We start from the raw sequence: 18,644 nt of genomic DNA, 5'->3' as shown, positions 1-18,644 counted from the left end.
GCCGGCTTCCATAATAAACTGTATATTAGTTTTTAGAATATCTCAAATGTTCTACTCCAGAGCAAATCCCAAAATCGAGTGTGCAGTTACACACATATTTAGAAAGACCTCTCAGGGAGAAAATGATCAAAAAATAAAGAAACAAATGCATAGAAAATAAATAATGAGATGGCAAAAAAATATCTGTCGTCGAAATTAACTGAATCTGCAGTGATTTGTTTTTCTCATCTCCCTACATGGAAAAAAACACAAACCATATGCCAATTTTTGCCCAGCTCATATTTGGGATCTTTCATTGGTTTTAGACTTCGATGCGGCTGGAAGCATCTGCTGCATGCCTAAAACCTAATGTAAATGTAAATGAGACCAGACAACATGACAGAAACCAGTTTAACCCAGCTCGGTCTCAATGGAACTCTGTGGATGAATAATGGTGGTTAGCAAAGAACTAAATATAAAGTGAAAGGAAGGAAAAAATGAATAAAATGGGAATGAGGAGAACGCTGAAAAGGCACGACAATAGCAAACCGGGAAATGAAAGAGAATATCCTGAAGAGGAGCTATATCTGACCTCATAGCATCTCTTGATTTCTCTTCATCTTTTCTTCTATCTTTCTCACTTGCCTCCCTCTTCCGGTCCTCCACATCTGCACCCACTGAGTCCTTCTCTCTACTTTTGTCATCTCGGCTTGCTCACCCCTCGTTTTTTCTCGAGTACGCATTGGCTGCAATTTACAAAGGGGTGCGAGAGTGCTGCATCCTTGCATAAAAGATGGATGAATGATTTGGTGTGTTTGTGGGATTTCTGCTGAGGGGTTGTGAGCGTATGGACGCTTGTTTATGCATGTTTGCGTGAGCTATGATGCAAACAGAACAAACTGTCTCGATGCTCTGCCGTGTTTTTGATGTTCTGTCTAACAATAAATAAATAAATAAAAACACACTTCCTCTGACACGCCCTCATCCTCTTTCTGTCAGTAATGTTCAAATGGCTTTCATTGGCATCAGATACAAAGGTTTATACGGTCGAAACAAATCCAGCTCACGCAAACAACACAAGATTATTATAGAAAAAAATAGATGCCAAATAATTGGCAATATTGCTGGGCTTGTCAAAAATCCTCAAACCGACTTAATCCCATATTTGCACTTAAAAGATATTAGACGCGTAAACACAAGCTCATGATGCATAATATCATTTCCATGTCGTCAGCAAACCTTTCATACCTAAAAGTCAACTTTTAAGAAATTTGAAAAAAAAGTGCTTCATCTTCTCATTGATGCACACATATAGGTTTGACATTTCTGATGTATTATAGACTCTTGGCATCGGCCACCCACTCACTCCATTAGCAGGGTTTAAACTCATTAAATGACTCGGATCCTCCCATCTTCAACTATTCACTATGAACTTAGAATAAGTAATATCTCTATGAACTGTCTGAAAAATATGAATTCCTTGGAAACAAACATAAAGACTTGGTGGCTGCTGCAGTAATGGGATGTAACATTATCTGTTTTTTACTGTTATTTAATTTTATACTTCTACACCAGTAAATTTCAGAGGAAAATGCTATACTTGTTTAATTCCAACATTCATTTGACACATGTAGTTACTTATTATGTACAATAATATGTATAGTGCTAATCTGAGTGAGTGTTGTTGTTTTTTACCAGTGGGCTAATGCCATCACCAAAATTCTAAAAAAAGATTATCTTCATGTATCATTTTGTAAAGTCCGCGATTGCATGAAACGACTCCATTAGCTGCTCAGAGGGCGTGGTGTTAAATAAACATTTCTGTGTTTTATTTCATTTTTACACTTTTTTTGGTTCACTTATGATTTATTCATTGGATTTCTGTTATTTTCTTATTAGATATGAATTTAATAAAATAAGCCCACTGACAAACTGGTATTACAACAGTATGCGTCATGCCCACAAGCATAAAGAGATTATGTGACTGCTGCCATCATCATTAGCCCTAAACAAAGCCAGATTAGTACATCATAAATAAATAAAGTAGGCCTTCATAAATACTCAAGGTGTGACACATGAGTAATTTCCAAACTAGAAACCTATCAATTTCATTTCAATTAATTAATTAAGAATGCATGTATTTTAAGTTTAAATGTGAATAGGGTATATCTGTATTTCTAGTGTGAATAAAAGAAAAGAAAAATATGACAATTTTCCTTTCATTTATTCCTTTTAAAAATAATATAGTCCGTATTACAACACACTTACTATATTGTCAAATGGTTGTGAAATAATGTTATACTTATTTTCTATTGTTATAGAATAATTTCATTATTAAATATTGAATCGGGTCAAAATGACCCGAAGGCAACACAAGGGTTAACTTTAACTCCAATAAAAATGCCTCACATTAATGCTTGAGTAATAAATAAGAATAATTATGCATTATATTTGTAAAGCACTTTTCATCCAAAAAGAATCTCAGAGTGCTACCGAGCCAGTAGATAATAAAAATAAAAATATTATAGAAAATAAAATAGCTGGCCGTGATTTAACAGTCAAAAACGCCTTCCTGAATAAAAAGGTCTTATAAGAGTCCAGACGTGGAGACTGTTCCATAAGCGCGCAGGAAATATCGCACAATTGTCTATCTACTATTGTCTCCATTGTTGAAATAGTCTGCTGCATTGAGCAGTATGGTGTCACTGGGAGCTGTCGTCGTAGCAACACTTTTAGATTCAGAGTTAAAAACAAAATGTTCTTTGATAGAGTCTTAGAAACCAGGTTAAACTTATAAAACCATATTGAATATGTTCATCATTGACGTTCCTAAGGAAAAGGGTTATAAACCACTGGCTCAGGGAACTGGAGAAAAAAACCACTGGCATAACAACAGACAGATAAACCATAACAACAGAAACCGTGGTCAGGTCAAAGAGTCAATGCAAAGAGAAAGGCGGTAAGAGCGTGGGAGAGTATTGTGTGTGTGACCGTGTGCGTGTGCACGTGCATGTTTGTGTGATCAGCTGACATGGGTTTCAGGTAAGAGCCTTCGAGGTGCTCTCCAGATGCCTGCTGGATGAGGAAATACATGTGTTTCTCTCTCTCTCTCTTGCTCTCTCTCTCTCTGCCATCTTCCCAGCATCATTAGTTGAGCCTCCGCCATTTATCCACATAAATACATGTATTTGTCCGACTCAAAGCCATGTGTAATGACATAAGTGTAAAATAATATTCTGATGGTTACAGTCTGCAGTGCTGTGAGGTTTACCCAGATGTATTCAGCTGTGCTGATGAAACCTTTGTGTGGTTTCAATGGCTCAAGTGGCCGCATCGCTTTCATTTTACGACAGAACTACCTTGCCCGAGAATCCTGTAGAAAACACTGATTATGAACTACACTCAGTATAATGACTCATTACAGTTCTAGGTCAATGTCTAGGGAGTGAAACTCCTTAAACACAATCGTTCTGCCTCTCTATAATTATGACTCATCATGAGCAGTAAGCTAATGTTGCAGCTGAGAGGACAACTGCAGCATGGGCTGCTTTCATTTGAACCCTTTTATCACTCTCATATTTGTCTTTTAATCATTGGTGTATCTTTTGGATACCTAACCATCTCTCCGTCTGTCTATCCGATCTTTATTCATGTCTTTATCCGTCCGTCTATCTATCTTCAGGAACGCGTAATATTCTAATCAATAGTAAGTGTGAGAATTATCTATAAACATGCCGTTCTCAAACTGATTGAAACGTATTCTCGTGTGTGTCCATTAGACTGCTTCACTATAGGCTGGAGGCGGCTACAGACAGTCTTTTAGATTATGATTCATAAGCACTCCATTCTCTAGACAGGTAAAACTCATTATCATCAGTCTCTGGTTCTTTGTAATGATTATATATTACACAATTGTCTGGAATACAGCTATAATATTACCACTGGGAGTCATATAATGTAAAGAAGTGTTGTTCAAAGACTGGTTTGGGACCAAAAGTGGACCTTGGCTATACTTTATTATGTTTTAATGATCAGGTTCCCATCCTGACGGACTAACTGAACTACATGATTGCGGTAACCTCCCTGAGCCTTCGACCCACATTTACTCAGTTCTGGTCCCCATGATAAAAATGCTATGTTTTAATGAGCATGGGTCCCATGGTGAGAAACTAAATTTCTCATTTAGGTCCAGGGCTTCAGAAGCTTTAGGGAGCCCTGGACTACACAGTTAATGGCCATTATCATCATTCTTTGGCCCGGCGTCGTGATAACAGATAACAAAGCTCGTTTTTTTTTCAGGGCAGCGATCATTTTACAAGGGGACCGCCACTTCTGATATTCTTTCAGCGCATATGGACCATTGGTGACCGTGATTTTACTTAACACCGTGATAAAATCCACACGGGGTAACGTGCAACAAGATATGGACAACAAGACATAAGATTACGTGGCTGAGTTTTTGCAGATGAGCTTCACTGCTTAGAGCTTACGGAGTTAAGATATTTGCCTTTCAAATTAATATGCAATTAAGAAACATGTAGAACATCACATTTCCAAGACTATATTATAAATATTGTTAATACATTTAGATGTCAGCCTGATAGAAACCGCCACAGACCCCTCTGATTAGAAATTGTAACAAGCAAATGTAATACAGCTTTGGACACAGCAGACTGACTTCAGGCGATGTTTTTACACGGAAACAAATGTGTGTATGAGTGTGCTTCGGTATGCGTGTGTATCTGTGTGTGCAAGCTTAGTTTGTGTCAGCAAGAATAAAAAGAAAGTGTGTGTGATGTCTGAACCACATCATTGATAAATATAATAAACTGATTTACCACAGGAACTCCTCACATTACGCATGTGCACACTAATATACAGAGAGTTTTAATCTTAATTGCCACAACACTTGAAGAAGCACACAAGCACACAAAATGTCTTCGTCACGATCACACACACAGCAATGTTAATTGCGCCAGCACATGCTTGGCTGAGCGTGTAAATCAGCAGAATTATTGATGAGAGGTTTATTATGAAGCTAAACCCAAAGGAATGGATGAGGTATGAGCTCGGGCTTCCGTGACAATTAAGCCTTTGTCACATGATCCGGATTCTGTTTTAAGGGCATCTGGAAGCTGCATAGAAATGTGTCTGTCATTTGGAGGAATATTCATCCCATTTATCCTTCAATTGTTTAATTGCCTCATGGTCGACATATTGTTTACGTTTATTTCTGATTCCCATTAGCTGCAACTTAGGTGAAATGTTCAATAACAAGTGATAGATTTGATGTAGAGTATCAGTAGCTAGCAAAGATGGTTCATAAGGTGGGAAGATGTCCCAAAGCTGAAACTGAGTAAATACTTAAATGCTGAAACACGACCACTTGAGGTTTCTTTTCATGGCCAGAATTCCAAAATGAAATACTAAATTGACACCTACTGTGCACTTTAGTTGCCAGCATTAGCAAACCAATGGTAATCATCTGGAGACCTTTTCTGACAAAGCTTTGCTTTTGTTTTTAATAATATTCTAATAACAAGTTACACTAATGCACTGAAATGATGATATTCATAAGTTCCCAATAGTAGAACGGTTATAACCTTTTAAGGTTCTGCTTAACCCTCCTGTTACCTTTAGGGTCAATTTGACCCCATTCAATGTTTAATGTCGGTGTACCTTGGGGTCAATTTGACCCCAGGCTGTTTTTCACTGTGTCAAACATATAAGAAATATCAACTTTTATATATATTTAAAGGGCTATTTAGGTAGTCAACAAACAAACATAAAGTACCTCATACTTAAACTTGGGAAACAATATTAATTCTAATAATTTTCTGGAGGTTTTAATTGCTGGGGTCAAATTGACCCAGAGGGTAAAATATGTTAGTAAATGTAAAGGTAACAGGAGGGTTAAATAACAGTTCTACTATTGGGAACTTATGAATATCATCATTTCATTGAAGCTGACTTTCAAATATAAAATTTACAGAAGTGTAACTTTTTATGTTATTATAATATTGTCATATAATGTCTGTAATGGATCCCCGTCTATAAATTGGCGTGAAGAAATTACTGCTGGTGAAACTCCTGAATTTTCTCTCTTTAGGTGAATAAACATGAATTAGAACTCGTAAACAATCACCACCGTAGAGCGTTAGCCTCATACTTGTCCATTAAAACTATTAAACTTCGTATAAAATGCACATCTGTCCATCCGTAGCCGTACTGTCAAATTTGCATTTTAACTTAAAATAAAAGTGCGATTTAACTATAAAGAGGACGTACATTAAAACGTCTATAAATAATTTAAACGATACAATATAAAAAGGCATACATCAAGAACAATAAGGCAGATACAAAAACAGGCAATCAACACAAAACAATAAACCTTTCATTGAGTTATTTACAATGTCCAAAATATAGTTGTATTGGACACATCATTACTTAAATATGGTTCTATCTCCGTGCTGTTGGGCCACGCAAGCCCCCGTACCGTAACACCAGGAATAGAGGCGCATTACATTTCAAGCGGCGGCTCAAGTGACCGAGTCTCCGCGGATGCCGGATCACATGCACGCAGTTTTGAACTGGCAGCGACCTCAAACCTATTTTGCGCCACGGACCGATTTCGTGTAAAACAATATTTTCATGGACCTGACGTCAAGGTGTGGGGTATAAATGTGACGAAATAAAACGATACGGACGGCACAAAAAAACAAATATAAAGTACATACAAAATAAAACTCACCATTACGCTGAATTATCGCCACATATTATGCAGAGCGAGCGCGTGGGAATCACCTGCAGCATTAAAGTTACACCCATATTTTAAGTAGCACTCCTGACAGTGTCTTTTAAAAATGCAGCTTTCTTTTTCTTGAAAGTCGTCTGCTCTTCTTCTTCTGTCTCCTCATTTGGGCCTTTTTCCCTTTTCCAAATAGGCTCTCCAAAGACGTTTGTTTTTTACAAATGTTGGCTAGCTTGTTAATTTTTGGGGTAACGTACCACGTGACCGAGACGAGCGTCTTGATATGTGTCACGAGGCACAGGAGCACAGAAGGATGTACAGTAATTTTTCAAAATAAAACATCTTCTGGACCTTGATAATCAATCAAATATGTTATTCCGGTGCATGTGGCAATGTCAATCCTGTTCATCACTTCAGAAAGAAATGTATTCACCTTTTTGCCTTCGTTGTCTAATGGTATTTTCACGGTACCAAGAAAGATGGGAAATTATTTATAGCATGCAAATTACAGCCTCAAATTGCTAAATTAATCTCATTATTACCTTTAATGTATAGTCACTGCTTTGTATTCAAACTGTTGGGGTGAGAGGCACAACAAAACCTACTTCCTGTAATTCTCAATGAAATGACACGGAGGATATGATGCACAGGAGAGAATAATGGAAAATACTCTCGCAAAACAGAAACTGAAATAAACACTAACAAGTAGACATGTGTTGTCATTAATGTCCACTAGGATTTCAGTGTTTTCCCCACACACAGACTTATTAAGCGACCGCCACAGTATATCTTTCAACCCATATATTATTGTGTATGTAGATTGATGCACATACTTTAATGTGAAACCAAAGTCCACAAGCACCATTTCCACTCGGACACTTATATCAGCTAGACTGCAAGAAGCACGCGCTGAGGTCAGCACAATGAGCAGATTGGGGTGCCAGCCAGTCGCACTATGGCGAGCACAAATGAAACAGCAGAGCTGGACGACCCAGGTCAGCTTCAACAGCAATAATGTGCAAAGTAATAGTAACACTCCTCCTAATGCACAATCCCTTTTAACCCCAGCTTCTTTTTAGGCTTCCGCTCGGAAAAAACAGACCCAAACTAAAAAAGGGTGTATCTCCTCTACCACAAGGGCTATTTGAATATTATTTGTGTTGGAATAAAAGTAAACACACGTGAGAATACTCCAGATGTGTAAATATCAGCCTATATGTTACTGGTTGAGATTAAATGAAGATGGCACACAGAACAACTTTAAAAAGTTGCAGAAGTAGCTGCGGGTCGCTAGGCCCGGAAAACTGGCCGGCAAATTGGCTTTGGGCAAATTATAAACATCATGAAATTGAGTTCTTTTTTTACTATTGTGTGAGTTGTGTTTGGAGCATTTTAAAATGGCTCACTGATTATTGTAGCTTACGTTGTGATGTTTAATTTGAGAGAAAACATTATTCTATTATTTTTTTCATTATCTTCCTGCTCTCCCCTAAACACCACATCCCCCAAATTTGAGGTCAGTGGGGCTTGTGGATAATGTTCAATCTGTTATGTATTTTCAGCTTCATAGCAGTAGAGATGCTTTTCAATGTTATAGTCCATTGTGACCTTCTGCCTCTGTAAAAAGTGTTCTTTGTTATCGGCATCTTAGAAGCCTCCAGCCGTGCAGTATTATTTAATCCATTCATCCGTCAACTATTGCCACGAATATAATAAAATGTTGCACACTGCATTTCACTACTGGCTAACAGTATGTCTCAGAAGTGACTTCACCCGATGTAGACGACACTGTCAATTTATGGATTGTTGGCTACACCTCCAGAAGGAACAAATAAGATGTTGTCGGTGCATTTCCAGCATTAGCCATAAAGAATCACAACAACAAACCGCTAGACTCTACTTTATATTCAAAAGGTTAGAGTATAAAGATTATGCTGCAGTGACTTTATTATGGATTGTAGATGTAGATAGTCATCATGACATAAACAGAGGGAAGTTCACTGTGTGTGACAAAGAAAAGCTTTGAAAAGTTCTTAACCAACAAAGCAACAACATAAAGGAGTATGACTTTGTTTCAAACATGATGGTTGTACAAGGGGGCTGACACCACTAAAAAAAGAATGAATAGTACACTGTCGCACTTTCAGCTTGTTCTAGAGTAATTACTAAGAAGTAATCATAAAAAGAAGGGGTTGTTTGCATCATTGTACGGTGTTTAAACAAACTAAATTGATAGAATAGTTCAAGCAGGTCAAAACTTGACTGTTGTTCCTGGAAAAGTAAAATGTCTTTGCAAATACTTGGTGTTTCTCTCTCTCTCTCTCTCTCAAATATATATATTTCCTTTTATTTCTAGAACTCATTTCATATGGACCTCTGACCCTTTAAATGAAATATGACAAGAAAACAGAAAAGAAGAGTGTGGTACTAATGAGTGTCTCCTAGATGGAAACACCAATGAACAATAGATGACATTACTGCTCTTGCCACATCAAGGAAGGAAGCAGGCTGTTTGTCCTTGTGTAAGTGAGTGAGACCAAACATTGGTTGAAAAAGAGCTTCCTGAATGACAGTCACACACAAACAGAAGACGGTAGTTTACTTACAGACAGCATTTTTGTGACTGGAGTCTTTACTGGGCATCATCTTCACCCCTCTGGACTTCAACTCTATTGCTTTTTTCACTGCAGAACGGAGAGGAGATGGAGTTTAATTATAAATATTTTGTGATTAAACTTAAATGACTGTACAAATTGCAATGCTTATTATTTTCAGCATTGCCGTTCAGTACACATCAGCGATTTCTCTGCAATTAATTACGTGTTTCACACTCGCCTTCCAATAATGGACCTACACCAAATGCAACAGCGGCAGAAACTGAACACTAGAACAGGGGAAAGGGTGAAGACATTAAAAGACACAGGGAAGAAGGGACAAGAGAGAGAAGAGCAAAGCATTGGAGAAGCTTCAGCATGGATTCCATCTATATTATCGTCACCATTGCAGAGGATAACAAAAAACTCTATCTCTCTCTCACACACACACACACACACACACACACACACACACACACACACACACACACACATACACGAGACTGAGGAAGAAAAAAGCAGCATAACATGAATAGTATAAGAGATGGAGACAGACAGGAATTTAGACACGCAAAAAAATATACAAGTCTTGGACGGCCATGTTTTACTTTGAAAGCAGCCAATTAAATCTGAGCCGCCACATGGAAACTAATATGCACCATAATATGCTAAAAGGGCAATCCAACTAGTCAATGAGATGACACCAAAGGTACAGAAAGTCAAGTCAGGTGGTTTCAGACTTCTGTCCCCAATCATTGCTTTTTCACATGTATGCCCAATGCTATCTTGTTTTTACATATGTGGATTAGTTGTAAATATGTGTGAACAAGGGAGGCAGAGAGCAGATGAGTAATAAGACTGAAAGAGAGTGATATACCTTGGTACTGAGCGCTGAATCCTTTTCTCCGATGGTTGCTATCTGAGGTGAAATGTATCCGAAGCCAGTTCTTATTTGATATCACCGGTGAGGGCAGGGTGGTACCAGTCAGCCTGGAGGTAAGCAAATAAAATATATATTTTTAAACACAACAAAAAAAGACGTCGTAGAAGAATGTAGCCAAAGAGACAATATGACAAAACAAAATATTCATCCCATGTATCAACTATTATATCAAGACTATGTCAGCCCTTCTAAATAAGAGTTTAAGTGCACTGACTTGTTGTTCTTTAACATGTATACCATACTTAAGAAAATTCAGCAGAGACGACAACGCACATGGGAAAGAAAAGTTTTCTAACGCAACTCAAGCTCTTGTTATGGCAGATCCACAGCACGCACCCTCTCTACTGTTGTATAGTGCATTATAATAGTATTGTGTATATTACATAGCTGGTAAATATCACACTGATAGAGAGATTATGTCATGTTCCAGAGACGAACATTGTAAGAACTTTCGGCTACAGTAAAAAAAAAAAGGTTCATGCATGTAAGCTTACATACTGTATTTACATTTGAGGTTGAAAAACATCACGAACAAAAATACAATTGTTGTGCTTCAACATACTGCCATGTAATTGCAGATAAAAGCATAATAGACTGCAGAGCGACCAACCATTGTTGTGAAATCCCCCATCACAAAAAAAAACAGGAATACAATGAAGAACATACAAGTGTGAATAACTCCATGATATAAATTACTTCATCCGATTCAGGTTCCTAAATAAAAAATCCCTGTGAAGCAGAACTTTCAAAGAGAGTTCAAAGTATGATATTAATGTCACTTTGCATTGTCCTCCGAGGAGCAAAGGCTGGCTGTAATTCAAATAGATTTTTTAGCTGAAAGGCAATTTGTTCCACAGGCTTGGAAAATGTGGACCAGGGAATGAAATGAGTGATATCCTCTCTTCATCATGATCAGCGCTGACCAGAAGCAGAGCACTGCACTTGTACTGGGTACGTTACAACTACCACGCTCTCCCAAGTGTATTTAACTCTAGGAATATTCAACAAAATCTTTGTTTGGCAGAAAATGCACTCATATGTCTATTCGTGGATTGATTGGAAAGCAACAGAAAGACATATTGAAGAGCACATAGTCAAGTATTAGAAAGTCGGCAAAGTTTAGATCTTCAAAAACACTTTTTTAAACCGTCACCACTGAGACGATGAGTTGGTCGCCTATGGTGAGTCCTACATCAGCTTTAGCTGCTCTCACAATCTATTCGGAGCGACAACCAAGTGGTAAAGAAATATTTTTTGCGGGAAAATGGTGGGAAAATGGTGTACTGAGACCAAAAAGGAAATGATGTAAGAGACTGCCTGGAAGCCAATGTTCCACCATCCTCCCGAGAGCAACAAGAGCTACTGTAACTGTAACCCTTCAATAACGCCACAGGTAGACTGAGTAGAGAGGGAGAAACACAAATAAGGAAAAGGGGCGAAACTAAATCTGAGTGTTTAAAAAACTATATGAAGAGTCCTTGAAAAAGGACTTAATTGAGTGCAAAAATGTTTAAAGGAGGACCCTGCTCTACCCATACCCGCTGTTCCCACATCAAGATAATGCACTCGATATATTCTATGTTCTCCACCATTTATTGTTTGTAAGGACAATTGCATCTATAATCACACCAAATAAATATTATATTATGAAGCTTTTTAGTTAAGTAAGAACACAAGTTCCAGTGCACTTTTACCATGGTTATGTTTGTGATTTTTTGTTATAAATAAATAAGGGGTCATATGGTGAAACAGCTTCATGGGATTTTCTGTTTTGCCTGAGGTTTAATCTCAATTTAAATAAAAGTTGAGAGCAAAACTGAATACATTTCACTGAAGTGTAAGTCAATGACAGAGCACTTCATGACATTAGTATTTTTTCATATTGAAGTTATGTAAAAATGAATGACAACTACACATGGAGAATCAATATTTGATGATTCTAAAGACAAATCTGTGTCCCTTGATATCATTACTTCAAGGCACACAATTGTTTTTTGAAAAAAAACTTGATTAGCAATAGAAAAAAAGTTTTTCATCAATATCTTCCAGAAATACTGAGAGAGAATATAACTTAACGAAACCCATATGAGAGCTACTCAGCACAATACTGTGACAACACTGGAACCAATCCTGGTATATTTTCCCATAAAGAAATGCTGCAGAAAATGTTGAATTGCATTTAAAATATAAAAGTGTAGTGCTATGGTCTGACCGATCTTAATAATTGTGTTCAGATAGATAGTAATGGCAAGAAAGGGGTAATAAATCAATCTTCACAGCTTTAACAAATATACAGAGAGCTCGCTGAAAAGCAGCCCTTTTTCAGGAAAGGTAATTAAGGGTTGAGGACAGCAAATTGACAAATGAGTTTAATAAGTCATACAGTGTTCAAAAGGACAACAAAATAGGGAAGTCTGAAAAATACAGAGAGAAACAGATTAAAAAAAAGAGAGGTATGCTGAATCTCTTCAATTATTCATGGGGACTGGCCAGCTGTATGACATTGGAATGAAGGAGAGACAAGAGGTCAGAGAGGAGGAGGAGAAGAGAGGCAAGAGTATTGAGACTGAACTGAAAGGAAAAGAAAGAAGGACAAAAATGGGAAGAGAAGAGGAGAAAGTGCTCAACATTTCAAAGAAGACGGCCTAAGTTAGTGAAAAATAATATCCATGAAGCGGAACAGAGCAGAGGAGACACGCTGCTCAGTAACCAGTGAAGCAGGTTATGGGACCAAAAGCAGAAATGTGACACTAAGGGGAATTTACAAGGTGAAAGAAAGCAGAAAAGAAAGAGGACAGAGGAAAAAAACACGTGAGCAAACAGACGCTGATGGATGAAGAAGATGGCAGAGGAGGTGAGAAAAGGAAATTCACTAAAAGGAACAGAGAGAGAGAGGGAGGGAGCCAAGTCGCAAGGAGAGCTGGACATTTAGGGAAGGGGAGGCAAAGCGGCATGTCTAAATGAGGTTTCGACAACACAAACACAAGGTTGCAATAGATAGAGATAAATGAAAAAAGCAGTGACTGGAAAAAGGTGGGGATGGAGAACAGAGAATGGAATTGAAAGTTTCACATAAAGAAAGAACTCACAGGAGAATAAAACAAAGAGGAAGGTGTATATGATGAGAGAGGCGAGGTTTGACAGACATGAGAGGAGTAGACAATCGGAAAAGAGAGGACAAGTCTCAAAACGCAGAGGAAAGGGGGAGCAGAGAAAAAGGGAGCTGGTATTTTTGTGCACCTCTCTATAATTAGACCACACGTTTGCTGGTGGTACATGAACGTCACAAAGAACCAGATATAACTTTCTACTCTCTGGGTGCTGGCAATACTTTATTTGTTAAGTGTGTTCCACTGCGTCACAATGTGAGCAACTACAAAATGACAAAGAGGCACAGTAAAATAAATGATGATTGGAAACAAGTCAAAAAAGTTGGAAAAGCGCATTATCCACAACAGATAACTGTTTATTCCAAGAGCTTAGTGCAAAACCCTGGTACACTGGTACTTTTAATCTCATAACATGCCCACGCATTCAAACGGAAACACACACACACACACACAAGCAATGCACACACACACACAGCAGCGCCAGTGAACATAATTTAAAATGTAAATGTAATAACAGGACAAGAGAGGTGTTTCAAAGTGGAGAAAAGAGGCGAAGAGAGGGACTGGTGGTTATAAAAGAGGAGTGGGGAGAGATGAAAAAAGGAGGTGGAGCAGCGGATATGGCTCAGAGAAAAGGGATTTAAAGGGAGGAGTGAAAGGAGATGTAACAGAGGGACATGAGGAGAGGGCAAATAAAAGAAAGAGGCGCTAGGCACTGAGGATGGATGAGGTTCATCCACAGATGCTGCAGGCCTGTTGCACTTTGAATTGGCAGAAAGGGCCATTCACAAATGTTAGTAATGATCAGTGAATTGCAAAACTAAAACCTTCCAGGGAACGCGTACAGATGTTAGGATGCTATGAAATATATCCTGACTGTAACAGTTTAGCTCCACGCCTTCCTTTTTGTAATAGTTGTTTTCATCCTGTCACACCATCTCGTCAGTCCAACTCCCCTCACCTGCCTCTGATCACCTCGTTAGTCCCTCATTCCCTTCACCTGGTCCTCACGCCCTTCTCACCTGCAGAGCATCCCCTCATTAGTCCCTCACTATTTAGCTCCCTCACTTCCACTTGTCCTCTGCCAGTTTGTCTTGTGTTTTCGTGCCAAGTTCTCCAGTGTTATTAGAGTATATTCCTGACCTGCCTGTTCTGACCCTGCCTGCCTGCCCTGACCTCTGATTCTCTGCCACGCCCCTTTTTGGACTTGTTTGCTTCTTTGACTGATCTCCCGGTTTTGACCCAGCCTGTTTCCAACCAAAGACAGTAATCTTTGTTACTCCTGTCTGAGTCGTGCTATTGGGTCCACTCTAATAGCGTCGTGACACTGACTGATTGTTAAATCACACATTTATGAGCAATTTCATTTAATATCTTGGAGAAATGGATCAGCATGATACCCACTTCAAGTTGTTGGACTTGCTAATATTTTCGTCATGTGTTTTGGGGTTTGGTAAAATGCTTGAGATAATGTTCTGCAGATTTATGTGGGAGTTGCTGCAGAAGTATGAGGTGTCACAGCCATGAAGTTTCTTCAAGCGAGGCAGTGGACTCTGATAAGGGGTCAGATGTTTGCCAATGATGTCCTTATGGGTTGATCAGACCGTCATCTGTGATTCCCTTGGAGAAGTTTAGTATCATTGGCTTTGAATAATAATCAGAAGCTTCCTGGCTGAAACCATTCAGTAGTTATTTACTTGTTCCATGAAGTTGAACAACTTCCACTGGGCAAAAAGGTTTAGGAAACTTGGAGCCGACCACAATCAGCTGAGGTGGTTCGGGCATCTAATTCGGATGCCTCCTGGACGTCTCCCATTAGAGGTTTTCCAGGCACGTCCAAATGGGTGGAAAACCCGGGGGAAGACCCAGGACACGCTGGAGGGACTATATCTCCCGGCTGGCCTGGGAACGCCTCGGGATCCCCCAGAATGAGCTGGAAAGTGTTGCAGGTGAGAGGGAAAGTCTGGGTCAGCCTGCTGGTTCTGCTGCCCCTGTGACCCAAATCCGGATTAAGGAGTACCCGGACCGGCAAGAGTGGCTAAATCTCTCCCGTGACCCTAATTGTCACTCCGGATCCCTCATAAAAAGATTGAAGATCTTCCCACAAACGTAACATCTGGGCTGCTCTTCTTATGCTGTTTCCAATCAATGACTCAGGTTGTGCTTTGGTTAAGTGACTAGAAAATGACCTGGCTAAGCAAATATAAAATGGATGACTGAATAGAAATGACTGTGCTACAACTATTTATATCTCAGCCAATAAAGTAATTAAAAAAAGAAACTGTGTATGTGTTTTTGAGAGAGAGAGAGAGAACCATGATAGCAAAAAAGAGAAAAGGCAGAGGTAATAGAAAAGAGAAGAAAATAAAAATCCAGTGTAAATGGATAGTAAACTTCTTCCAGTCTCCCTTTGCTATAACCCTTCCATAAAATTGCATGTTTACTGGCCTGTAGTCTGTATAACAACTACTTATTTCTTTGTTCAAAATAATTGGTGACCTTTGGTTGAAAGTGGCACAGAACTGAAAGCTAACACCATCGCCTTAGTTTAGCATGTTAGCATGCTAACATGTGCAACGTACAGATAAGGCTGATAGGATTGTTAGCTTAGCAGATATTTGGTAAAATAAAGTTTTGGGCAAATTCAAATGTTAATGATGATAGTTTTGGATTGAAAGACCGTATTACAATTCAGTCTGAAAGAGACATGAATGTGCCTCCCAGATTTCATTGCAATTCATCCAAAATTGTCAAAACATTTCACTGCCACCCACCAATGTCAACCTGTTTGTGTCAATAAAGGAAAAGTTAGAGGATCACCAAAGTCATTAAGATTCATTCTCAAGGGATCATGACCATTGCTACCAACTTTCTGTCAGGACGGCTACATTTGTGGAAAATCGGTTAAAAATTCAAGTGAGTGAATGTAAGACCGCACTTCTGCAGGTGTCATGTTTTAAGGAAGGAGGACAGTTCATGAACATGCGGGTAGTTTCCACATTGTGTCAAGTAAGTGACCCTGTGACTCAATTTAAGACATAATTGCCAATGAGGGTTGCTCATTCAGTTAGAAGTGGGATAGGAAAGGATTCATTTCATGTGCAAATTCAGAGATTCCATCAGTCTTTTTAAATCAGGATCACAAACTTATTAAAACTCCTTCACTGAGACATTGCAGCAAATTATTGAGTTTTCATTCCCGGCAACTGGGTTGAAATCAATATGAATAATGTAGTAAGCAATGAAGAACAAAATCAGATAATTACTGTTGGTCGTGGTCCTTGGATATAATGGCCTTGTATTAAGTCATTCAGTTGAAGAAAATGACAGAGCACCATTGGCCTTGAAGCAATGCTGTGTCTTATGTTTTGATGGACTGAGAGAAAAGAGGTAAGAAGGACATACAGGGGAGAGAGAAAGAGAGAAGAAGGGATAGCCGCAGGGAGTCTTGAGAGTGCAGAGAAAAAGGAAAGAAGGACAAAAGGGTGGACGGGTGGAAGGGTAGAGGTTAGGTTGTAGACAGGAGAAGAAAGCAAGAAATATCAGCTGTAAACATAATTAAACTGATTAAGTCATCACTTTAAATTCATATTTGAAGATATCAGCTGTAACAACAAAACAGAAAGCACAAATGTTATTATTAGTAGTCAGGCACGTGCACAGACATTTTGGGGGGCAGATGCTCAAACCAAAAAAAAGGGCACCCAATGCTAAAAAAAAATTCTGACAGAGTTGAAGCATTAGCAGCAATACACTGATGATGCAATACATCCTCGACCTGCGTTTCCTCTGGCAGCATCAGACCACTAGCTTACATTTTCTTTATGAATAAAGATGAATTGTTATATAGCAACAACAGTACAAGCGTTCTGATTGGCTAATGGTCGTCATGCCAGCCACGTATTGCCCTCCTCGCTGGTCTGATACAGATCCGTATTGCCCTCTGACGTCATTTTCAAAATGAGCGATATTGATAGACATCAACAGCCAAGAGCAGTGGTCCTCAAACTCCGGCCCGCAGGCCGGATACGGCCCGCCTCCACATTTGGCCCGGCCCTCTGAACAAGAGAGGCCTTATGATTTTTTTTCAGTCTGGCCACGCAAATCCTAGACTAGCCCCTGTTAAATAGAACGGAATAAGAATTCTCTCTCTCTCTCTCTCTCCTCTCTCTCTCTCTCTTTCTCTTTCTCTCTCTCTCTCTCTCTCTCTCTCTCTCTCTCTCTCTCTCTCTCTCTCTCTCTCTCTCTCTCTCCCTCTCTCTATTCTCTAAACATAACTAACGTCAGTAAACAGCTGGACGAGGCTTTGAAATCACAGTAAAAAAAAAATTTTAGGAAACGTCGGACCAGTTGTGACGTCATGTTTTCAGCAGCGCTAATGTTGTGGTTGATCACAAAACAACGTCAGGGGACAAACACCGTCATGACCTGTGTGTCTGGTGCTGCGGGTCAGAGGAGAAGGAGGCGCACCCGTTTGGTGGCGCGAGGAAACCTGCGCGGAGGAGGAAGTGGAGGAGGGAGGAGCGCGGCGGGGGGAGGGAGAGGGGGGGCTCGTGAGCGCCGCAGGGTTGCCAGGTCTGTGTGACAAAACCAGTCCAATGGCCAATTAAACCAGCCCAAAAACCAGCCCAATATCAGAACTCAAAATATGCCCGTGCCAAACCATATACACTGCTTTTAAAGTCCATGTCCAGTACCGCTGCTAACCATGTTGGTGTCCTAAGCATAACTCCTTCATGATTGGGGGGGGGGGGCAAGTGACTTTTTTTCGTCAGGCGCCGGCATCGGAGCTCTGCGGCGCGCGCGAGAGACGGAGTTCGGAGTCGTGTTAACGCGACACGTATAGAGACAGAATGACATGCTGCTGTAGAGACGACCAACAACAGACGTATTGGAAGCTCATTCTGCACATGCGTTAAATGCGTTAAAAAAATTTACCTAATTAATCCTGTAATTTAATCATAACGCGTTAACGCGTTATTTTTCACAGCACTAATATATATATATATATGGTTCTTTGAAAAAAGTTTTTTTGAGAAATCATAGGTTAGGGCACTTATAAGCTAGATAGCTTCAGCCTCGACCCTTTCGGTCAGCCACTTTCTTCTTTTGTTGAATTCTGATTGTTGTATATTTTGCTGATCGAAATAAACTAAACTAAACTAAAATAAACTAAAATAAACTAAACTAAAATAAACTAAACTAAGGGGTTAAAAGGGCCCCATTTGTGAATCCCACAGAACCAAACCCACCCCGGGATGGGGTGT

General features: G+C 39.3%; 1 protein-coding gene across 1 annotated transcript in view; it reads right to left on the bottom strand.

Annotated features, from left to right (window-relative positions):
- LOC130192607 (CUB and sushi domain-containing protein 1-like) overlaps positions 1–18,644 on the bottom strand; it is a 269,833-nt gene that overhangs the window by 127,846 nt on the left and 123,343 nt on the right. The window contains exons 6-7 of the mRNA XM_056412699.1: positions 10,202–10,314; positions 9,337–9,414 (exon numbers count right to left, since the gene is read on the bottom strand). Of these exons, the coding sequence (XP_056268674.1) occupies positions 9,337–9,414; positions 10,202–10,314 (191 nt within the window). The remainder of the gene's footprint in view (positions 1–9,336; positions 9,415–10,201; positions 10,315–18,644) is intronic.

This window comes from Pseudoliparis swirei, chromosome 4 (genome assembly GCF_029220125.1).
Source record: "Pseudoliparis swirei isolate HS2019 ecotype Mariana Trench chromosome 4, NWPU_hadal_v1, whole genome shotgun sequence".
NCBI lineage: Eukaryota > Metazoa > Chordata > Actinopteri > Perciformes > Liparidae > Pseudoliparis > Pseudoliparis swirei.
The sequence above is the reverse complement of the archived record's forward strand: the minus strand, read 5'-3'. Positions and strand labels throughout refer to the sequence as shown.